This window comes from Podarcis melisellensis, assembly GCF_964234715.1.
Source record: "Podarcis melisellensis genome assembly, chromosome: 4".
NCBI classification, from domain to species: Eukaryota; Metazoa; Chordata; class Lepidosauria; order Squamata; family Lacertidae; genus Podarcis; species Podarcis melisellensis.
Window position 1 is genome coordinate 58,365,034 of NC_138531.1, and position 24,700 is coordinate 58,389,733.

Here is a 24,700-nt window from a genome sequence, read left to right on the forward strand (position 1 = left end):
TTCCCCACTGTTATTTCTATGTCAAGGACTATTGATATTTCACATATTAATTTTTATTACTGGCAATTATACAGTAGAAATCACATACAACTTTGCCCAAATATATATTCACAATAATATCAAGTTTCAGCTCCATGTTCTCAGGTTGCAATATTTGAACATTAAATGATGTTGCAACCTGCTGTAACACATGCTATCTTAAAAATAATGGGTGCTTTTTCCCTTTGTTTATTCATTTTCTAATTTATGATTGAGGAATTAAAATCCATGTGACTCATCAACTAAGTTTTTTTAACTGGGTGATAGTCTATCATAAAAACACAGCAAAAAACCCCTGGATCAGAGCTACCTAGTTCAGAATCTAGTCTCCAACACAAGGAAGCCAGTTATTTCCAGGAAGTCCATGAGTCCACTAGTAAGACATAAATGCGCCCATCTACCCCATTGTTTCTCCCTGTGTGTATGTATGTATAATATATACATATACATTGCTCCCACTGAGACTTTATTTAAGAATGCTAATCACTCAAACATAGGCATGTGTAGGCTTGCCAATTTTTTTGACAGGGATGTGGATCCAAATGTGGATTTGAGACTACACTACATAGTTTTTAATGGAACATGCATTTAGATATTCTTCTGCAAGTAATGCAGTTCACATAGTCAATGTGTATATGGATCCACATTTGAATCCACACACTCTACACTGGGCCCAGTTACATTAAAGGGAAGACTGCACTCTGAAAACACATACCTATGTGGGCACATCAGAGAACTTCCGCTATAATCTTTGGATCTAAAAGGACTACTTGCCACCCTGTTGACTAGTAGCCCTATGGATCCAAAAGGCAAAAACAAAAACAAAAACCCAGGTGGTGGTGGCCCAGAAGGTGGCTGCCTCCTTCCAGGGTCTATTCTTGCCTGGTGCTTATGTGCACTGGTGCACTGGGGTCATGTTAGTTGAAGCTGTCACTAAATATCCCCATCATTTAAACTGTGGCATTTAAAACAGTGAGTACTGGTTTCTAGGCCTTTCAATGGGAACTGCAGGGAACATCAGCTCTGCCGAGACCAGCTCCCAGTTTAGTTTCTCTCCCTAAACTCTTTCCATTTCAGCTGCTCATTAAAAAAACTGCATAAGAACTGGGACCTGAATGCACTTACTTTCCTCCCCATCTCCTTTTCCTTTGTGCCAGGTCTTTTAGATTGTAGGCCCGCAAGCAGCAACTGTATTGCTTTTAACATGTGCACAGCGCTAAGTAAATTCCCAATGGATTATTCATAGTAAGAGCAGCTCAAACTCACAGGGCGCTTCCAATCAGGGCATCTCTTTTATAAAAATCAAAACAGTGGTGGCTAACCTGTGGCCCACTGGATGTGGCTGGACTCCAACTCCCATCATCCCCAGCCAGCATGGTCCATGATCGGGGATGAGAGATGTAGTCTTGTGACATCTGGAGGGCCACAGGTCTGCCACCAAAATTACTTGCTTAGTCTTCAGTTACTAGAATCTAAACATGATGCTTGATAACGCTCAGAACAAACAATCTTCATCAAATTTCTCTATTTCACACCGTGCAAAAACAAGAGAGAAGCAGCATCTATCAGTTCTTCATGATTTGACAAATTGCAGTAAAATCAGCTGGGACTTGGGTAAGTGTTTAGGTAAGTGCAACCATGTGCAAGCATGCCAAAGACCACTCATCAGGCAGCTGTCTGCAGCACATGAAAGGTGCAGAAATATGTGATTACGGTGAAGGTGGTACCTCATCGTCATAACCTCCCTCCTCTGACTCAATCACATAAGTCCCTACATCAGGAATCGCCACCTCCACAACTTTCTGTTTAGAAGCTGTTGGATCTGGGGCACTATCAGAATTCTGTGAGGGGGGAAATGAAAACACGACAGGCTTTAGATTGTTCTGAGAATACTAGCAAAATCTTATTTTCCTTTTAAATATATAAATATTTTTTTTAAATCGCTGCTGTTATAATTGCAAGTAAACAGTTTAAAACTAAAAGTTAAGGCCAACAGTAGGTTACATATACTTTATACTCATTTACATGGACAGCCTTATTATTCAGTAACTTTAGATTTCAATGCTTTCTCTCTTCTTAGCCTGGAAACGATCAGGTAAGGTAATTTATAAATAATTTTTTTTTTCATTTATATACTGCTTTTCATAAAATTCCTAGAGTGTTTTACACAGCAAAACATACAGTAAAAGCAATTTAACAATTGTAATTAAAACCCACATAATACACCACTGTCAGCAGAATACAAAATATAGCCTAGGAGAAAACAAGTCAAACACCATGTAAGCGTAAAAAATAGAAATTATTGGGTGAAAGGGTTTCAGGGTGTCTTAAAGGATCTGGGAAACAGGTGTGTTTTAAGAGGGCACTGAAACTGATCAAGTGTTCACACTTATCATATCTCCAGAGGTAAGGAGTTCCATAAATGGGGTGGTGTACTGGATTCACGATATCTCCCCACTTCCCAGACATGGGAACTGCCCCTAACTGTGCCTTCATTTTGTAGGGATTCAATCACAGTTTAATGGCTCTCATCCAGCCCATTACTGTCTCCAAGCGCTGGTTTAGCACCCGCACAGCCATACCCAATTCAAAGAGAATGGTGAGAAAGCCCCAATTCAAGCTGTAAGCTGGCAACAAAAGATGCATGAAGATTTGGGCCCGATTTCCCCATATGGACATATTGCATCTTATTCTATTCCCCATAAACTTTGGACAATTAAATTCCCACTGAGTTCATGGAACAAAATCTAAAATCTAAACTGAATTATAGCCCAGGGATTAATACCCAATCCATGTAGGAAGTTTAAACAGTTTGATTATACACTGTTTTTCTTATTACAAAGGTAGCCTTCAAATGAGGGGTAAGGGCATAAAAAGTATACACAACTGTCACTTGTGAAGTGCAACAAGCGTGTTTATTTCTGGCTGCCTATTTGTAGCAAAATGAATTCAGGCTGCACTTTACAAACAGTGACACACATTTTCTCCAAACACAAAATTCATGTCTGCATAAAAACATTTATATTTCAAGTCACTCACGGTCTGTAGCAGGACAAGCATATACTTATTAAAAACAAGTTGCCTTGGTGTATAATGTAGCAAGCAGCGAGGCTGTAGGAGCTGTCAAGATTGACCTTAGATTGGTGTACTGTAAGTTAAAATGGCCACCTCTTAAGTTCTGAAACATCAAAATGACATTCCTTTTGGACTGGAGATATCATTTTAAATGGATGTTCAGAGGTGGATGCTTGACTGGGAAAATGTCAGAAATTTGTCAGTCAAAACAACAGTATTTTTCACTGTCTCAGAAGCTTCTTAATCAGGGGTCAGCAAACGTTTAAAGCAGGGGGCCAGTCCCCACCTTGTGGGGGGGCCAGACTATATTTTGGGGAAAATTAAAAATGAACGAATTCCTATGCTCCACAAATAACCCAGAGATGCATTTTAAATAAAAGGACACATTCTACTCATGTAAAAACACGCTGATTCCTGGACCGTCCGCGGGCTGGATTTAGAAGTCGATTGGGCCAGATCCAGTCCCCGGGCCTTAGTTTGTTCTTGATCATAAGAAAATGGAAATTGCTTGGGCCTCAGTAAATTGTAAATACACTTAAAGTAAGAGAGCATGAAAAGTGTAACAGTTAAATAATTGGTTTACTGCTAAGCAAGAAAGTGTTCTGTTAAAAAGTAATGAATTATACCGCAAGTCAAATAAAATCAGGGTGAAACTTGGAGACATAAGGCAGTTTCTTGTTTTTTCCAGAAAGTGGAAGAAATTTTTTGATGACACTTAAAAGTTATTAATGCGTAACAGTTTCCCCAATATCACCACGTTTCCTTCTGGAAAAGTAGGTTGCATAGGCATCTGCAGATAAAGCACTCATCTCTTGAAATGGAACACTCTTTCAACCCAGAACATATAAGGGATGGACCCCATTGTGTAATATGCACAATGTATCACAACACTGAAACGTTTCGGACAGAAAAGTGAACACAAAGACCTTTAGCTAAATCCTAATTGTTAGATAAATGGGTACAGGAGTATAGTCTTATTTTAAAAAGTTTCTCTACAACTTGATTGTAAATAAAACCGCTAAGCAGTTTACCAAAGTCAGGTATAAATCTGATAAATCTTTTGTATATAAAGGAGGAAGATATTTTGCCTTTCTTACCAAATGCATAATAGCTTCAGGATTCTTATCCTCTTGTTCAGTGAATGCTTTTGTGATTGCTCGTACAGAATCTTCTTTCAGCTGCTTTGAGACATCAGTCCTTGAGGGTTGTTCCAAATATTCAGGTTCTTCTCCTTGATTAGTGGGAAGGTGGCGAGGTAAATATTTTGTGTTATAAATACATGCACAATATATCACAACATTACAATGTTGGTACAATGTTACAATTAGGTACAATGTAACTTAAGTCCACTCTTTTCTGATTAGGTTAAGTTTACTGCTTTCAATGGGTCAACACTAACTGTATGATTAACTGTATTGCAAACTTGACAAAAAACGAAAAGGAATGATATCCTACATTAATGTTATCAGCATGATGTTTACCTCTCACAACAGAAGCTTAAGCAGCTACTGAGAAGAGGCAATAAACAGCAGCAATACATCTTGACAACTGGGGACACTTCTAGAACTGTTTAGGACTCTTGCACATTCTTCGTTTAACAGGCATATGTATGCTCTCACACTCTGATTCTATTTGCAGGGAGGAAAAGGGAAGTGTACATTTAAAGTAGCTTTTAAATTTACAAACCTTGTGAGAGGTTTTTAAGCTCTTTAAGGTGTGTGAGCAGGGTGTTTGTTAATTTTTCTTGCTAAATAATTAAATGCCTTTATCTACATTTGTCTGTTTGCTCGTGGTCCAACTGATGTGTCTGCTTTCCTTCCATCTACAGGTTTGGGGAGTTGCTGGCTGCTTATGAGCTGTAGTTCCTTTGCAGGTCTTGAATAATCAGTAATTTAACCCCCTAACAGAAGAGAAAGCCTTATAGAAGCTGCTTTCTTTACTGACCTGGAGTAGTGGAAGGCATAGGCACCCCGGGTGTTGGGGATGTTAATGTTTTGTCCTGTTGTGCTTTCACAGCAATCTGTGCATCCCAATCTTCCAGCTCTTTTTCAAAACGCTTATTGTCTTCTTTGACATAATCTCTTAGATCAGGAGGTAACGTTTCCATTCCAACAACCATAAGCCCTGTTTCCTTGTTGAATTCCTCTGTAACAGCATATGATGTGTTTCATGCATCAAATAAAACCATGAAAGTGTGCACAAATTCTTTTACAAAACATTTAAAACCAAGTATTTCAATCAGTTTCACAAAGGAGTTAGCTCAGGATCTTTAGTAAACTAAGTTTCAGCTCTTTGTTTAAAAACTCGGGGGAGGGCACTAAAAAGTTGCATCACTGTACCTTTTACAGCAATGCAACTGTGCTATCATTTATTATCATGCTATTAGTTAGATGAGAGATCCAACCCTGTATTTACTGGCATGTAAAACAGCAAGATGAAAAACCATCTGGAAGGAAATGGGGTACTTAAGCTTCCTACTGCAGTCCCCTTTTCCCTGTGCCCCCCTTCACCTTCTCCTCTGCAATGATTTTCTCCAGCTACTTTTATTCCAGCTGATGGTTCTTAGGTTTATTTGCCAGTCAGGTGGATAAAAGTGGTGGGAAAGAGGAAAAGAATTGCAGATGGACGTGGGAAGTTTCCAACACCCCTCCTCATCCACCACTAAAAATCCCTTTCCACTTCCTTTGGTATTTACTTTATAGTAGGCCTGTTAAAACTCAAGAATGAAATTCCAACCCAGCCAACTAATTACATGTATGTGTCCAATTTGCAAAGCAGAGTGCCTTGTGGGTGTCACACCTCCTTGGGTGTAAGGAACAACTAAAGTCACTGAGACATTAAATATATTCAACTCAAATTCTGCTTTTCATATCACCGTAATAGTACCTTGAATCAAAAATGGTTCTTTATCATTGATATACATTAAGCAGTAAGCACTTGCGTTCCGATATCCACCAAATGAGTCACGTTCAAGCTCTTCCCAAGTAGACTTTGTCACAGAAATATCATTGTACTTCATCCACCTCCTTTGGTAACTGTCATAGATATATGCCCAGTAGTGTCCTGCATTAGCCTGTCCTTCATGAACTAATACTGCATGTAACCGATACGGAACCTAAGTAAAATAAAATCAACAGGAAATAGGGAAGTTAAGTCACAATAATTAGCAAAAAGGACGAAGAATAAAAAACAGACAGGAATAAGGATTTAATCAGACAGAAAAACAAAGCTCGTGTAAAAATTGTTTCTTCTCATCAATTCCATAAAGTACTTGGCATCCAGCTTTACCTGCTCACTTCTACCTGCTCTGGATTAAAGGAAATACGAGTGGCTAGTTTCTTCCACTGTCATTCTGAACTTTGTCACAATTTAGCAGAATCGTTTCCACATTCACAGCTACTCAGGTAGTTCTCTTCAGTATGAATAGGATTTGAGTACACAAATGATAATGTATGTTATAGGAAAGCAAGTTGTTCAAGTTTGAGCTGCAGTTATGCTCAACTGAAAAGAAGTTTAACATGGGTCAACGAAAATGTCTGAATGCATTAACTTGCTCCCCACCTCCACAAATTGCAAGCTTTGTAGGTCTCAAGTTCTCCCTGTTATGCTTTCTGTATCTAAAATAGCCAATTTCAAGGGGAAAGTAAAGAAAAAGAATGGGCATGACAGTGATTCAAAGGAACTGAAACAGATTGCTGATCTTCCGCTTCAAGACAACTGTTGTGATCTACCTAAAACAAGGGTGAAGAAGCAATTTAGACTACAAAGCAAAAGGGCTGTGTGAAATACAGTTCCTGTTCAATGCATCTTCACTGGCTAGACCAGTTTACACATGGTTCCAGCATGCAGGCTGCATGCTCAACAGAGAAAAGTTTCAAGTCTCAGGCTTATATATACAACTTTTCATGTTAACCGATCATAAGAGTAGGTCCTGTCTAATGATGTTCTATAGTGCAATGGTGGCTGAGAACCAGAAGTAAACTCTCATAAAATACACAATTGGTCAGTATTATTGCTATATTATGGTAATACATTCTCTTTCATAAGTAAATGATACTTACCTGCACCATTGATTTGTCAGTGTACATTAACTCAATTGTCCGCTGTATTCTAGCTATGCTTTCTTGCAAATCTAAGATGAAAGGAAAATGAAGTCATTGCCTCCAATATGAAAATTCACATTTCTACAGATAAACACAATTATTCTACTACTGGCTGCTACTACTACTACTACTACTACTACTACTACTACTACTAATAAAATTAATATTCCATCCTTCCTTCCATAGGAGGCCCAGAGAAGCATTTACATGCCAAATAATTATGAATCATCACTTCCTTCTGCATTTTAAAAGCAATTTTAATTCATTCAGGTACTGACCATGAAATATATTCCCTCCCTCGAGAGCTTTGCCCAAATCTCCCAACAATGTCAAACATCCCATATATAAAAATAAGATCTACTGGTTAGAGCTTTACAGATCACCCATAAGACTTAGATGGACAGTGGTTTACCTGGCAACCATTTACTGACTGCTTGCCTTCCCCAATTGTGCAGGACAGGCTGGATAGCTTAAACATCAAAACTGCCTCCATGTAATCAAAACTACTTATACTTTTATACTTTGCCAAGTACCAAGTCAGAAGGGGGAAAAAATAAAATTGCTGGATGTTACAGCCACTGCCAGCAAATTTTGCCTGCCTTGGTAAGCAACCCAAATGACACTTGCCAACTCCATCCCTTTTCAGAGACGGGAGGAGCAGAGTGTCACATTCAATATAATACTGAGCATCAACTAGACTTTGGTGCTTAAGCTCAAGCCCCTGTCATGCTCTAAGCTAGACCGGGGAGAGCAATGGCTCCGGCCTGCCAACCTGAGCTTCTCTAAAACAAGTGCTTTGGATAAGGCATCGTCTAAGCTCCAGAAAAGAGTGAAGACCATGCTAATCTCTTGGCCTTGGCCAAACTTCCTAGCCAGTACCTCTAGTGTCATTTTCTACTTCCGTCCTCCAACGATGTAAACATCCCTCAAGGACTGAAAGCTCCTCTTCAGTTATGTGTCTTGGTGCTGGGTGCATTGGCAGGTCTGGTGGAATCCGAGATTGTGTGAATGGCTTGTGTATTACCGACCGCTGTGCAGGCGATGTGCTTTGTGTATCTGTAGAAGGCCCCTGTTGTTCTGTTGTGCTACATTTGTTGCAAAAGATGAAACATTCAATCTAAGCAAATGAATCAATATATTATCTCAAAAGATACTACACACTAACAAAAAGGCCTCTGCATTCTGAAATTAATGCAGTACCAAGCCATCTTTAAAAGACGTCCCTTGCAGAACACAATGTCTGAAATCTGACAGAAAATCTGGGGGTATGAACACAAGAACTTAGACATTTTGTTCTCCCGTACCCCCAATTATGCCTTTAAATCAGATTACCACCTCTCACATCAACTCCTCTAGAGTAAGTAGTATGCGGGACTTGGGACCCCTCCTAGTCTTCAGAGCTTTTGATATCAAACCTCATGTCTCATCGATTGTGCAAATATCATTTATTTTTCACTAATGAACTATTTTCTGGAACACATGTTAATAAATACATTTTTCTTAAATAGCATTTAAGAAAATATATAAGGCAAATAACCAGTGTAAAACCACCTCATTTGTACACAATTAAGTTGCTTAAAGTGAGATTCTAGGTATCTCACATGGCTTTGTGATACAAAGCTGTGCAAACCATGGAGTATTTTCCCAAATGGCTCCATACAAGGTCTAAAGGTACATGCAGTCAGCATCACCTGGAGAAACTAAGCAGGTTTGGGTGTGGTCAGTGCATGGACAGGTGACTGCAAGGGAACTACATGGGTTTCATGACAGAGAGGTAAAATTTAAAAGCAGGAGCATAAATAAATAATTTCAAGTATTTTAAAAAAATAGTTATTTGGTCATTAATTGATTAATTAACTGCAGCTAAGCAAATCATAATTAGAAAGACTGAACACATGTGATGCATTTTTTTACCTTGGTATTGCCTGTGTCGACAAAGTACCACTAGGGAGAGCACTAGTATTAAGATCCTCAATAGGAGACGTACAAACTGGCTTACTTGATGCAAACTCCAGAGCATACTGTAGGACATCTACCAGGGGAAATCTCTTAGGACCGGAACCGTAGCTTAAATATCTGCCAAAACATATTAATACCCTCATTACATGCTCAAATATCTCCAAAACACATGCTTCATATTCTACACTGACAGTGTGACTGTAAGAAAGAGTTTAAGTTATTTCTTCTGCTATGGATGAGCTTGCAGCTTGCACAGGGTTAGGCTCTGCACACTGTGCGTAAAGCTGAACTTGCATATAGCTAGAATGACCCCAGAATCGTCCCTTTGTGACTATTACTACCTTTCTGGAGCAGGTGGGCCAAGTGGACCTTGTGCCACACATAGGATGGAGAGGTTCAAAGCTCTTTCTGTGAGGGAAAACCCTGGTGCGAAAAGAGCTTTTAGGCTCTCTGCCTTGCAAGAGTCTAATTTGGGTGATTGTGTGCTGGCCGGCCACCAAGTGTATATAGTGTTTTGAGAGTAATTCTGGCTGATTTTTATGCCAGCAAACTCTTCTGTCTACCATGGTTGCAATAGGCCTGGACCACTTGGAAGTCAGTGCACACAAATACCTATGCATCCTATAGAATGTTGAGACAATTTGGACAGTGATCTGACTTGGTATAACACAGTTTCCTGTGGTTTCACTACTATGGGGAAAAACCACTTTCAATAAAATACCACTTTACCTATTTCTTATGACTCTAGAAAAAAGTAGAATAAAATAAAGGCAAAATGAAATAAATTCTGGGGAAATAATAATATAAGGGCAAAACAGGTTCCAATTTGTATATCTGAAATTTATCATGACTATTAATATCAGAATTTAAAAAAACATATTACCGTTCTAGTCTCTGCTGCAATATTGTGAGGTATTCTTTGAGTCTTTTTATTTCTTCTCGCTTTATTCGTGTAATTTCTCTGTTTTTGTGCATATATCTGTCAACAGAGAACAAATTTCTCAGTGTTACATTTCAGTAACAGGAGCACATAGCATCTGAACACTTTCTTGTAATAATTTAACAATATTAACAATATTTTGATATTACAGACTTTCATAGAAAGATATTCAAGACTGTTTACTTGTTGCCTGAATTACTGGCTACTGATCATGAAAAAAAGTTATGTACACATACATATAAACTTTTATAAATTTTAGGAAGCTCCCTCCTTCCCCTGGCATTAGGAATGTTACCACAAGCTGCAATCCTATTCACACTGACCTGGGAGTAAACCTTATCGTACTCATTGTGGCTTATTTCCAAGCACCTGTTGCAGAAAACTGTGCTATGACCTACTGTTCTATTTTATCCTGAAGGTTCAAGATAGCTAATGATACTGCTTAATTCTACCAAGTGTAGAGAGGTGCAGAATAGACAATAGGGTAAGAACCATCACCCGCCTGTCATCTACTATACCTTATCTGAAGAAGATATCACAACTATTTCTGACGTGCACATTCTGGGTGAGCCTCGAGGCCAGTGGACATAATGGGTCTTTCCCTGTCTCTCCCCATTCGCTGATGCCCTTCGCAAATATTTTCTGGAATGTGTCCCAACCCTCTGGGGAAGATTTGGGGAAGGGCAAGGTCTAAAGGGGGTAGGTAGAAAGGAAGGGGAAGTCTCACTGTGTCTGCTTGTGTGACGCTGAGTTTTGCCCTGAGACTCACCCTGAATGTAGCTAAGTCTGTTAGGCAAGCCAGATGCCACAATTTGGTATCACCAACCTCTATCTTGAGCATCAGCTTCCTGTACCTTGAATCTATTTGTTCCCCTGAGGCACACAGCTTGCGCTGAAGTGGATCAGAAAGTTTTATGAATTCAAGTCTAACAACGATATTAACAGTGCAAGCAATGTAATTAGAAGCCACAGCAGACGTAGGATGAACATCTTTGTATTAATGGCAACATATTTACAATATTCATCTATTTGTAGATGAAGAAATATATTACTGCCATAAAAAAACTGTTATAAAAACATTAAATGCCATATTTGAGAACAAAATATGAGTTAAAGCTCACATTCGGGAAAAGAAAACAATATAAATGTTTTCACCTCACTGATTCTGGAAGTGCATTTTATTATATAGCTGATATTCAGCCTTATTTATTTAATATATTCAACTCCTGCACTTACAAAAGTCTCAAAGCAGTGGCTTTGGTTCACATATACAGTGTAACCCTATGGACAAATATCTGCGGGAAGCTCCACTGGTCACAACAGGATTTAGTTCTGACAAAACATGCATAGGATTGACTTCTATCATTTCCACATGGGGAGCTGTAAAAACTTTTCATTGGGTAGAAACTAAAAAGTTAACATGTCAGATAACTGTCTGCTACTATCTACACATTATAATTATTGTCCGTAATCTTTTGCAATATACTATTACATAAGCTTCTGTACCTGTCTAGGTATAGAACTTGAGGGAATTCTAATTTGTTGTGTATCTTCTCTGGTCTTCCCAAAGCCTGGTTGAATTCAAATCTTGAAAGCTCAAAGGTTAAGACAGGAGGAAGTTCAGTAAACCAGTGCTGAGGAAAAAACAAAACACAAAAAAGAGTGAATTGTTAAGGAATATGCCTTTCGACTCTAATTATTCAAGTGGGGGGGGGAGGTATTTTAGGGAAGAAATCAAAGTAAACTTTCCATGGTGCATCTTTTACAGTTGTATATCTAAAAAATAAATAAAATATTTACTTTAGGTCAAACAAGGAATATATATTATCAGGTTCTAGTATAATGCCAAGAGGTCTGTTCAGCATATGCTGAAAACAATGCTGCTCTGGGGGATCATAAAGATCTACAGAAATTGAAACCACACAAGTTGAGTTACATTAAGGCTTGTGTACCCACTACATCAAGCACTGAGACAAACTCGCTGCTGTTAGGCTTTCTTCTAAAATAGTCTCTTTCTTTCTCGCCTTCTTCAAGCTACGAATTTTTTTAGGGCTCACTTTATAAGCACTGTAATAGTGTGATCACTACATTCACATTTAATTAAATGTTTTCCTTTGATTTAAAATCTGATGGCATCTTGGAATTGCTGGTAATTGGTAACTGTACAGCAATGTATTCCAACATCATAATTACTTTTAAAAGTTTATTTACTACCACTGATAATTCTGTGAACTGAGATGTAGTGCAAAAAATAAAGTTGATTAAAATCCAAAAATAGCTTATTTTCCTATATGAAAATTTGGAAAAGCATTGCACACTATCTTTGCTTTATTCATGTATTTAATCCAAACTACTGACCTTGGCATATAATAATCAAAATGTGTCAGATGCATATAATTTTGTAGTGTCTGCTTTTCTAGAAAATGAACAGATCTGTTCTCTTTATTCCAACTCACTAGGCTGAACTTTGCATTGAGAAACTCTTTGGGAAAGATGTTATCCTAGAACCTTAGAGAAGATCAGGACAAAAAATAAAAAATATGAAAAACACAAAATGATGTTATCTACAAAGAAAGCCCAATAGTTCTGGAAAGATTTCTAGACATACCTGAGAAATAACCTCCTATTCACAAGGAAAACTCATTTTATAAAACTGATTCTCACATCTTCTCCAAGTAGGAAAGCTTTATAAGTACAAGGTTGAGTGAGAAGATACAATTATTATTTTTTTAGCTTCCTTCGTTAAAAGTGGAAGTGTTCTCCACTCCATTTTAAAATGCCAGAATTTGGTTTTGTAGCAAAGAATTGTATCTTCTAAAACTTAAAAGTCAAGTGCAAGAGATGTTTCTTCATCTGAATACATGCAAAGTAGTGAAATCTTTACCCAAACTCTGCCTTGCTGTCAATTCTAAAATTTTAGGACATAAATCCACCATCTGCAAGGCATAAATGTATGAACACCCCTAGATAGCCAACGATCCAGTCCTATTTTCTCACTGTTGACAAGTAGAAGATCCTGTTATTTACTCTCATAACGTATTTCTACCAGGGCAATATGGAATTTTTGTGGTGTAAGAACCACTACCTGAAGATGACATTCTAAGTCCATAGTAAAGAATAAGCTGTATTTCCTTCCTCCTGGATAGGAGTTGTATTGCATAATTTAATTGACATAGCTTGAAGCAATGAATCACTCAAGCATAAAGTTTACTGGGTTGCCAAGAGCAAGCATAATCTAAATCCAGATCACCTTTCCAATTCTGTGGCGAAAGATAAACCGTAGAACCAGTTGGAATGTACTAATTTAGATCAACTCATTTATTGAAATAATTCAAATGTTTCCAGCTAAACATTTCCTCTCTTGAGCTACCATGTTTAAGTACCGTATTTTTCGCTCTATAAGACGCACCAGACCACAAGACGCACCTAGTTTTTGGAGGAGGAAAACAAGTCAAAAATATTCTCAATCTCAGAAGCCAGAACAGCAAGAGGGATCGCTGTGCAGTGAAAGCAGCAATCCCTCTTGCTGTTCTGGCTTCTGGGATAGCTGCGCAGCCTGCATTCGCTCCATAAGACGCACACACATTTCCCCTTACTTTTTAGGAGGGAAAAAGTGAGTCTTATAGAGCAAAAAATACGGTATTTTCCAAACTGGTGGTTATCCAAAAAATATCTGAGATGAAAGTGGGCAAGTCTTATCAGCGTAAATAAATGACCTGCCAAAATGACTTGCATTTGTGCCATCTATATTTTCAACTAGGTCAGCTTCATGGAAACGGTTACCAATGTCTCTAGAAGTCTAAGCATATCACTCACCTCCTGGCCGGACTTCCCAGAATTTTCTGAGTGCAAGGATTCAATTTCCCCTTCTATCATGGCAGCTTCTAGGCACTCATGTAGATCTTTGAAGCCATTAACCTGAAGTGGGTACTGGCCAAACATCTCTGTATTTTCAAATTTCTTCCCTTATCAGAAGAGGGAGGAGTTAAAGATTTCAACAACGAACATTTATCATCATATAGACTATGAAGATGCATTTTATTTCATAGCAGCTCTTAGATAAAGCTGATTATAAAACTACCTCTTTTATCTGCATGCTATGTGAAACGTCTGCTGTGAGCTATGCAGCAGGAGGTTGTGTTATGGAGAGTGGAAAAGCAAGAAGGTGTCCTTTCTCCTTTTCATCCCCCTAAAACACCCTGATACTGTGCAGAGAGGAGCAGCACATTTAAGCCTCACAGCACACCTCCCCTCAACCCTAATCACTCCCCACCTTTTCCAGGTTACTTACTCCAAGTGCTTAGGGGCTGAGCAGGCCAATTTCCTCTTCCTCTTCTCCCCGACTCCAGTCCCCCACCCGCAGCAGCCCACTATTGTTACACCATGAAGCCCCATATATGGGAGGACTTCCCCACTGATCTCAAGTGGCAAGGGTAGCTCCGGAGGTATGGGAGTATGTTGGCAAAACTACCCAGCACTGATACTAAGCTCAATGCCTTGTAAACAGATGCACCACCTTTTAGCTTTCAGTTTCAACTAGATACTGCCAAACAAAATTCTGCTGCACTTAGACACCAGTATCTGGAGTATTTAGAATGTTTTCCCTAGATTTTCACTTCACTGCTTCTACACACAGAGAGACGTGTATGCACTATTTTCGTTCATCATTAACATTTTGATTAGAGAGAAGATAACTTAAGACTGATCCCATTCAAGAGCAGTACCTTCAAGAACTCCAACTGCTAGAAACCGCCCATAAAACAGCTCTACCATCGGGTTCTTTGGCTTTTCTCCATCCCTAAAAATACAATGATTTAAAAAAACACACACTGGAATTACAAGAGAAATCTGCTTCAAGAAAATGTAAAAAGTCTGCATTCAATAGAGCCAACACTTATTTTATTGACCCTATTATATTGACCCAAATGCTTTTAAAAGAACCAGGAGAATCTGAGGGGGGTGTTTTTTACAAAATTTATTGTTATTAATTTATTTGATGTGTATCCTGATTTTTCAAGCAGAGTCCAAAATGTGGGTGATATTATTAAATTACAACAGCTTCATTATAGATATTGCACTTAAAAGCAAGCAAAAAGCCAAAATGTACACATGGAGGATGCACAGTTCCTCTAAACACAGGGAAGCAGAAGAAGGGACAATGCCAAGCTGACCCAGGGGCTGGTGGGTGATGGTTCTTTCCTCATCTCCTTCCTCTACCCCCAGCTCTGTCACAGGGCAGCTCTTCACATGGCTGACTTGTGGGGAGGGGGCAAAAAGAAAATAGGTGATGTCATCTTTGCTTGCCCTCCTCTTTCTCTGATTTGATATCACATGGCTGCTGTAATCACATTCAATCAGTACTGCCACTATTGGAAATGATTTTTATTTATTTTTCTAAGAATAAATGAGAAGCACATTTAGATTCCCAAGGGTGAAATTTTGAGCAAAGTCCTTCTACTCCAAGTAACAAAACTTGTCCTACAGGAAATCAGAAGACACTGCTGGTTTCTTAAAATGACTACTTACTGTTCCTCTTCAGCTTTTATTTGGAAGGCATCCTCTAACCAGTCTAATAACTTGTGTGTGAATTCACTGACATCTTGCTGTTGAGAGAGTAAACGAATGCACATTCAAATCTAGTAGTCAAGAAAATATTCTATCCATCAGCTATGATACTTGTAGATATTAATTCTCCTATGGCTAATATAATGGGAAGCTCACTGTATTGTGTGAACTGCTGTGCAAACACAGGAAAGGGGTGGGTCCAAATACCGTACAAAGGGCTTTTGGCTACTAAGCAGTATTAAAGTAGTTGGCATTTTCCCATACTAACTTACTTTTCAACAGCTTATTGATATTTTTTATTTTTATTTTTGGTGAACTGCTGCGATTTACAATCAAGTGGTATGTAATATTTTATTAAATAAATAAATGAACTGTAAAGGATAGCAATCAGCATTGAGATTATTTTTACAAATCAAGCTATACATACATTTTCTGAAATAAATGAATATATAAATAGAACAGTCCTACTCAGAGTATGCCCATTTAAGTTACTGGAAATGGCAAACTTAGGTTCATTCATTTCAATGGGTCTACTCTGAGTAGGTTTGGTTGAATATAGCCTGAAAAATCAGATTCAATTCCACTACTATATTGCAAACTGATATTTTGCTTTACAAATTTAGCTCTGTAGGCAGAAATAATAGCCTGCTGCAACCGTTATTGACTTCACAATCTTCTGTAGGGCTGTGTCTATTAAGAGTGAAACCATAGCAGCTTCAGTGAATAGCAAACACAGTGCCAGTCCTTCAGATGCACTTATAGCATGGCAAGATGGTTTCTGTTACCTATTTCCTAGAGATTCCATTATTCTAACATAAGCCAAGATAAATTTCATTTTATATAAATGAGGGACTTCAGCAGTTGAATAACTGTACTTCTATCCTTGGTACAGATGTGCATCAAGTAAGAAAATGTTACTTGGTTTTAAAATGTTATGCTTACTATTTGAAAACCCAGAACATAAAACTGAAATAAAATTAAAAAGTGTATATGGAGTCCGGGATTTATTAATAGGTGCAAAGACCGTGCAATTATCAGAATAGTGCATAATATTTGATCACAGCAGGTAAGTGTGGTTTGTCTCATGGTGAAGTAGCAGAAATTGCAACACCATGTTTGTATGCTTGGTTCAACTATAATTTATATGGTTATTTCTATTCAAAATAAGATAGAGTATTATCATTACCTGCTGAGAGTCATTAGATTTGAATGCATCTTTCAGGATTTCCACAGCTCTTGATGGATCAACATATTTTCTTTTTGAGCCAAAAAGAAGTGCAAATAAGTATCTTAGCTCACGCATAAAAGGCAAATTTCTATTTTCCTGTGTATAAAATAAACAAACAGTTGTGAGGTTGGTTTTTTTTATGCTTCATATTGCCACATTATAATTTCTAAATTACTGCTGCATAAATAAACTACCAAGAATGCTTTTCTGCAATAGCAATCATAACCTTGTCTCTCAAAAAATGACTAAACATACTGTCTGGGGGGAAAACAGCTCAATGAATGACTACTACTACCAAAAATCCAATGACAGTTGTACCGTTTTAAGAAAGGAAAAATACTGTATTTTTCGCCCTATAGGATGCACTTTTCCCCCTCCAAAAATGAAGGGGAAATGTGTGTGCGTCCTATGGGGCGAATGCAGGCTTCAGGAAGCTATCCGCAAGCCTTGGGAGCCCGCGGGAGTTCCCGCCGGGCTCCCAAGGCTTGCGGACAGCAGCCTGCAGCCCGAAACCCGGGGGGAGCAGCGGAGTGCGCCCCGGGCTTTGGACAGATATCCACAAGCCTGGGGAGACCACCGGGCTTCCAAGGCTTGCGTATAGCAGCCTGTTTTGGAGGCTGGGGTCAGGGGAAGCTTGGGCCTGGGGGGGGAATAATTTTTTTTCTTTATTCCCCCCTAGAAAAAAAACCCCTAGGTGCGCCCTATAGGGCGAAAAATATGGTACTTCTCATTTCCCTGCCTCAATTCCATTCCACAGAAAGGGGACTGATGGCCTAGATAAACCAAGGCATCAGTTATACTAGTGTCAAATGATAAATTCTAGTCCTCTGCTATGAGGCAAATCCCTATCTTCCCTTTAACTATCCCACGATTCCCATGCATTAAATAGGTAATAGTTACACAGATATGGATATCTTAAAGTCCTGGAAATGTCACCAGTGATCTGCACAGCAAGGCAGCACAAGACACCAAAAGAGATGGAAATCAAAATGAAGACTTCTCTCAACCCCTGAAGCTCAATTCTATTATCTGCAGCTGGTGTCCAAAGCTAGTTTTACTTGCTTGCCTTTAAATGCAAAGTAAAATGCGCTTTGCTGAAAGTCTGAAGCATTATCAAGAACTTAGATTCCTCTCTGCAGACCTTAGAATGTACTAAAAAAAAAAACCACCCCTGCCTCCTTCCCTACAGACCTCTTGGGCATTAAGATTGGCAGGGTGTAGTTCTAAGAAGATCAGGAGGTGGCAACCTGGGAGAGGGCATTCTCTATGGCAGTCCCTCCCCACAGATGTGCATCAGGCATCTTTATTATGCTGTCTTTGTTGTATGCTGAAGATGTACTCCTTTATGCTGGCCTTTGACAACCAAGATAATTATAGATTAGGTCCCACCATATTCTCATGGCTGTAATTTGTTTTAACTGATTTCAGTAATGCATTTTTGAATTGTTGTAAACCACACTGAGGTCTCATAGTTAAGGGCAGGTAAGAAAACTAATAAATAATAGTTCCATTGCCTGCAGCAGAACCTTAGTGCTCATGTTGTACACTGCTGAATATATGACCCTTTCCACACAATTCTTTCAATACCACACCTGAATTTTCCCAAACTGGGGCAAAACACAGTGGGGTATTCTGCATTAGGAAAAGCATTTTGTTAGTCTATTGGTAATGCATATTTCTACTTATACCTTTTTGTTTCGGGGCAGATCTTGAGCGCCGGCAGGAGGACTATAATTCAAGACTAGCCTTCGGAATTCCAGCAGATTAAATAACGACTGAAAAAGAAAAGGCATTTTATATAACCTTTTAAAATTGCAGATCATTTAATGTGTTTGGTATTTACACTTTAACATACTTAAAAATACAGCAGAAGTACGGAACTGGTTTGTGGGTTGTAGCCCATATGGAGTGCCTTGTATGCTTTTTGCTTTATTCTGAAAAGACTTGTGGAGAAATCACTTTTCTCCAACTGTATTTTCTGAGGGGGTTTTTTTCTCTTAAAAGGAATGGATGAAGGTATTAAAATGTGGAATGTAAATGGTTCATTGTACTGTATAAACAATACATGCTTTCTCCGGGAAGTGTAAGATAGCCAGTATCAGAATGTGCAGGTTGCTGACAAGAGTTAACCAAGTAGATTTTGACTTGTCCAGTTAAGAGATCCTGTCTCATCCTGTTGGAGTACAGCTGTGGACATGAGGAGGGGGAATCCTACCCATATTTTAAAAGACAGTTGGAGGGCACTCCAAATGCAGCTTCAACATACCCTCTGGTCATGTACTATGCTTAACAATTCCCATATGACCAAGCTTATCAGAATATTTAACATAGCAAACCTTAAGTATTGTTCCTTTTTTCTGAACACATTTATACAAGCTCCCAGCTTTCCAAAACTAATTTCAAAGTGTCTCACTGTTCTAGCTTGAGATTGCTGCTTTCTGCCAAGTGACATCAAGTGCCATGGTAACAAGCTATACATAAAAACCTTAACGAATAGCAGCTTCCTAGCAACACACCAGTTCTAGCTCAAAGCTGGGGGGGAGGTCCATTATTTTGGGGGGGGGCAGGAAAGTCACTTAAAGAAGTTAGACATACAACTCAAACGCCTGCAAGTTTACCAAGAACCAAATCACACTATGCCCACGTGTACACAGTCTTGGGTAATAGTGCAAAGGACAGCAGCCTTAAAGGCATCTGAATTAAGTGGCAGCAGTACTCAGAGCCACTTCAAACATTACAAACTCTTGCAGTTCTCCCTCTTGCACCTTCTACCATTGCACAGAGCGCTGGACTGACTTGCTGAGACCCAAATGGTTTCTGAATCTCGATTTGGGTGAATCCTACAAATAGTATTTTAGATACTACTGAAGAAGCAAGGTGAAAAAAGGCTTAAGCTGCTCATGCTTCTTCCTTGTTTGGGGGTTCTAATGGATTCAGGGATGCAACACACAAAAGAGTCAATGGCAATGTAACATTTGGCATCAATACTACTGCTGCTGGCTGAATCATACTTAGCTTTCACAAAAACTATGGCATTAAAGGGAAGAGCACACACCACACAAAAAGCACACTCTACAATATGTTACAGCTGAGACAGTGGGAGAGCTTCATGGGAGCCTATGCACTGCTTAAAAGGGTGGCAAACGATTAGAAAAGAACCAAGGAGATTCATGCCAGATATTTTTATCTTCTGATTAATGAAGACATTTATGCTGTTAACTGAAGATATGTTACTGTTATTGATTTTAGAACTATGCAGGACAAAAAAAGGATGAAAGGTAAGTACTAGAAAAAGCAAAGGACTAAATAAATCTCGGGATATAGATGTTATATTCTACAAACTTTAAGAAGCAGATTTTATTATGGCTTTGAGTGGGGGTCTTGGGGTCTTCATATTACGTATTGCTCACTTATAGATGCACTGCTGAAATATATTTTAAAAATCACCTTCAGTGCTGAAGCTAGCATGCATGGAAGTTATATGTAAGTTTCCAGAAAATATTGTATCCACACAGAGATTTGTGTTACCCCACGCTCTAACAGAATGTTCAAAACAACTTTGCTTTTCTGGCAGATGATACTGACTGAACAAAAACAAACTTTTGGCTTAAGATGCAAGTGGTAGTAACCAAAGAAATGATCCATAAAAAGACAACCTCAATATAGCTAAACTTTCATTAGGACTAGTTTTGAAAGGAAAATTTGCAACAGCAGCATAAGATTTGTTTTCGTTTCACCGTAGTACTATACCACACAGCACGTCATTGATTAATGAAAGCAACATTGCACATTGTTGACCTCTTATGAAAATGTGTCAGATTTCAAAAGACCCCTAGGGAAAGCATGAAATATTGTCCCACAGTGGATGCAATCTAAGGAGCCTATCAATCCTGTGGTTAAATAAATACTGTAGTAGGTAATGTCCAAATTTATCCCACATGAAGTCAACGAGGATGGTAACTTGAAACATAATCTGTTCTGGTTGTCAAACAAAACAGATAAACTTAAGAATCTGTATTTCTGTCACTACAAAATTGTAATGTATCAAACCTAGCATTTTGATAGCAATTTTAAGGCAATCATTTTATTTCAAATTTGTACCATGTATGTGCTAGATAGCAACCAATATAATATGACTAAGAGGTATAAAGTTGCATATGGGTGGCGTTAATATGAGATCACAAGACTAAGGTCAGTTTTCAAGCCTCTTGACGAGATTAAATTTCCACTACTTGGACATGCACAACTACTGGAAATGTGGTCTATTGTAAGCATGAGGGAAAACTAGGATTTGAAAAGTTCATAGTCCTTCTCTATTTGACTGGCGTAACACCATCACAGAGGAGAAGAAGGACTACATAAAGGCAAAAAGGATCACCCAGATGTCTACAAGGACATACTCCAGCACACACTGTGGTTTTATCACATTGTTTCATGGAATTGTAGAATTGGAAAGGACTCTGAGAATCATCTAGTTCAACCCCCTGCAATGCAGGAAAATGCAACTGTCCCTTACAGGGATTGAACCTGCAGCTTCGGCTCCGTGCTGTGTGTCATAAAACTTGTATTGTTCCAGGGGCCTTCCTAGTGTCTATACAGGAGTGCCACATGTGTTTCACAAAGCAACTAAGTCAAGCCACAGTTTGGATGAAGCCAAACTAATTCATTGACTTACTTATTTTAATGCTCGATGTTTTATTATGGTTTTATATACGCTGTAAGCCATCCAGAGAGGCTAAGGAAACCCAGCCAGATAGACGGGGTATTATTAATCATCATCATCATCATCATCATCATTGCATAATTATCTTCTTAATAGCCAAGATTTCTTTAACATAAATCCCATATGCTAGTGGCAATTCTAATGACAAATTGATTTTGTTAAGTGTAGATAATAGTGAACATTTTCTGCTGCTGCTTCATCTTATGTTTCTGCACAGCATGTTCTTTGTGTGTTAAATCAGTTACTTGTATCTCCAGTATACATAGGTGCTTAATACATACCATGGTTCAATTTTTTACTTAAGTGTATAAATCCTCTACCTGTATAACTGCACTGAACCAGCATGTATTGCCAACGTTTTTCAATCCCACCGGGCAATTATCTTGACGTTTTCTATCATACGGATTCGGAGAGTCACTCCACACTTCTGGATGAGTCCTTTTCAAACTTGCTTTGTTTTCTGCTATGCTGGCTTCTAAAACTCTTAGAAATCAATGGAAATAATGAGAAAATGGAAAGTAAGCAACAATATATCAAGATCATGTCATTACGGGAAACACAACAGCTCAGAAACTTAGGATACATCAGTACAGATTTTTCCAACGAATAATGATTATGCAACTGGGCTTATATTGAGCAATTTTATTTATTTATTTATTATTAATTAAATTTCTATACATCATCTGATCTGCATGCATGTGTTCTGTGTGCAGGAATGTGGGCTGGCCACACCCACTGCTATCAAGTGGCCCCAAGCATGAATGAGGCCCTTATGAAATAATAAATTTGTTGGCCTTTAAGCTGCAATAAGACTTTCTTGTTAAAGTTGCTATCTAGTGGCATGTAGGCTTAATACAACTACCACCTCTCTTTTTTGAAAAATGAAAGTATTCAAGTATATTTTAAAAAACATTTTTGATTTGAACCAAAACCTTGTATTTCTACAATATTTAGACCAATCTCCAGGTTATAAAGCTTGAATTAAACCTTCTCTAATAAAGAATCATGAAGGAAAATTGTGTTAACATGTTATAAGGAGATACTACCACTGCTTTGTAAACTGCTGTGAGGATTTTTTCATTTTTACATACAGGTGGCATGTATATTTTATAAAATAAATAAAACTATAAAATGTGATGGTGACAACCTGGTTTACTTTGACTTTAAAACTAGCACATAGCTCCCTACCATAGGATTACCATAACATATAGTTGCAAGATGAATTTTCCAAACCCTACGTTCCTTTTCATAGAACTTACTTCTTCTCTAGAACACAATCTAGTATCCATTAAGAAAATAGACAATGGAATTCCCAAGAGGTACACATGAGCACTCAGGAAGCATACTTTAAAATCCCAAGACAAGGCAAGTCCTAGTTGAAGGACTCACTTGGAACGAAGATATAAAGGACATCCAGAAATAACAAACATAAGCAGACAACATGCACATCATGGCAAAAGTAATGTCAGGAACTTTGTGCATATAATATTCAAAGACATGAAAATTTCACACACGTTGCTTTGTTGTTCAATATAGCAACAATGATACTCTACAAATTTGTAGGACTGGCATTTGGCTACTAGAAATGTTTTATTATAAGTTTTAATGTTATTAATGTCACCATTTCAATGTTTATATATTTGTTTTAGCTATTTATTCTTTAGAGGCACCAAAGGCTAATTGATGTTGACATGTAGACCAGATGTTCATCTAATCCAGCATCCTGTTTCCCATGATAGTAAAACAGATGCTTCAAGAAGGTCTGCCAGCAGGGAATTAAGGCAGCAGCCCCTACATGCTTTTGTCTCAAGCAACTAGTCCACAGTGGCATACTGCCTCTGAAGACGGGAGATGTTATTTAGGTATTGGTCATTGATAGCGCTGGAATTTGTCCAATTCCAATTTTAATTGCAATATGAAACCATGCAAAATACGGAGCATTTTTAGGTCTAGGTGACTGAATGGGTCTGTCTTTTAAGGGCACAGAAGTGTATGGAGGAAGGGGAAGAAAACAGAACCAAGCATGAGGCTGACATGCGGTTCTCCAGATGTTGCTTAACTATAACTCTTATCAGCCAGCATGGTGCAATAGCTGGAAGGTTAAAAGTTAGGCATCCCTGGTTGAAAGATACATTGCTTGTGCCCCTCAATATATTACAAGTATTATAAATAATTCCACGTTTCAGTGGGCCTCAAAGCCTATGGTATACTAATTCTAAAGACAGTAATTCTACTTTAAGTGAAAGCTTGCAGCAGCAACCAGTTTCTAGACAGCCAACTGCTGGATGTGGCTGTCACACACAGAGCCATAATAAATTTTAATACTGAAATATCTCAGATAAAGTTTAATGTCAAATTCACCTTCACAAACGCTTCTCTGAAGAATTACTAAAATAGGTAGCTATAACAAATTCACACGCATGGAGAGTGATTTTTAATATCTAGAGCATACTGCAACAAAGAAACTATCATTCATAAAGAAAACCAATATTTGATTCTTATTTGCTTACCTGCTAATGGCCTGTTCCTCATCTGTTATGCCAGTCTCCCTGAATGCCCTGTTTGATTCCTCCAAACTGAGAGCAATTGCTCTCTGAAGATCATCTTTATCATCTCCTGTGAGATCAATCACATCTGAAATGCAAAACTGCATTTCTCAAAATTAAAAATGCAACAGAATGAAAAGCATCAACTTATCTTGCGCTAGTTTCAGAACAATGGTACAGGCTTGGCGGAATTTGGGTTTAATGTCCCTGACAATCCAAGCCAGGATCTCCACAAGGAAAACCAGTACACAATGGAAGAAAGGAAAAGGGGGGGGCAGAGGAGGAGCATGTGGTGACAACTTCATAAACTATGGCTTGTGAAACTTCAGATGATTATCCAATACAACCAATACTACCAGTGAAATATTTCTGACATGCACCACATTTTTCACTCTATAAGACGCACCCGACCATAAGACACACCTAGTTTTAGAGGAGAGCAAGAAAAAAAATATTCTCTCCCTGTCTGCGCAGCGCCCCTTCAGTGAAGCGGCAGGAGAAACGGAGCCCCTTCCATTTCTC

General features: G+C 38.4%; 1 protein-coding gene across 3 annotated transcripts in view; it reads right to left on the reverse strand.

Moving 5' to 3' along the window:
- USP25 (ubiquitin specific peptidase 25) overlaps window positions 1–24,700 on the reverse strand; it is a 55,247-nt gene that overhangs the window by 9,789 nt on the left and 20,758 nt on the right. For 2 of the 3 annotated variants that reach the window (XM_081908086.1, XM_081908085.1), the window contains exons 4-19: window positions 24,143–24,266; window positions 21,953–22,115; window positions 18,598–18,684; window positions 16,868–17,005; window positions 15,643–15,719; window positions 14,841–14,914; window positions 13,933–14,081; window positions 11,623–11,750; window positions 10,060–10,155; window positions 9,132–9,293; window positions 8,097–8,302; window positions 7,176–7,246; window positions 6,001–6,229; window positions 5,059–5,259; window positions 4,212–4,345; window positions 1,767–1,880 (exon numbers count right to left, since the gene is read on the reverse strand). In XM_081908086.1, the coding sequence (XP_081764212.1) occupies window positions 1,767–1,880; window positions 4,212–4,345; window positions 5,059–5,259; window positions 6,001–6,229; window positions 7,176–7,246; window positions 8,097–8,302; window positions 9,132–9,293; window positions 10,060–10,155; window positions 11,623–11,750; window positions 13,933–14,081; window positions 14,841–14,914; window positions 15,643–15,719; window positions 16,868–17,005; window positions 18,598–18,684; window positions 21,953–22,115; window positions 24,143–24,266 (2,153 nt within the window). The remainder of the gene's footprint in view (window positions 1–1,766; window positions 1,881–4,211; window positions 4,346–5,058; window positions 5,260–6,000; window positions 6,230–7,175; window positions 7,247–8,096; window positions 8,303–9,131; window positions 9,294–10,059; window positions 10,156–11,622; window positions 11,751–13,932; window positions 14,082–14,840; window positions 14,915–15,642; window positions 15,720–16,867; window positions 17,006–18,597; window positions 18,685–21,952; window positions 22,116–24,142; window positions 24,267–24,700) is intronic. The other variant, XM_081908087.1, reaches the window with a different exon arrangement.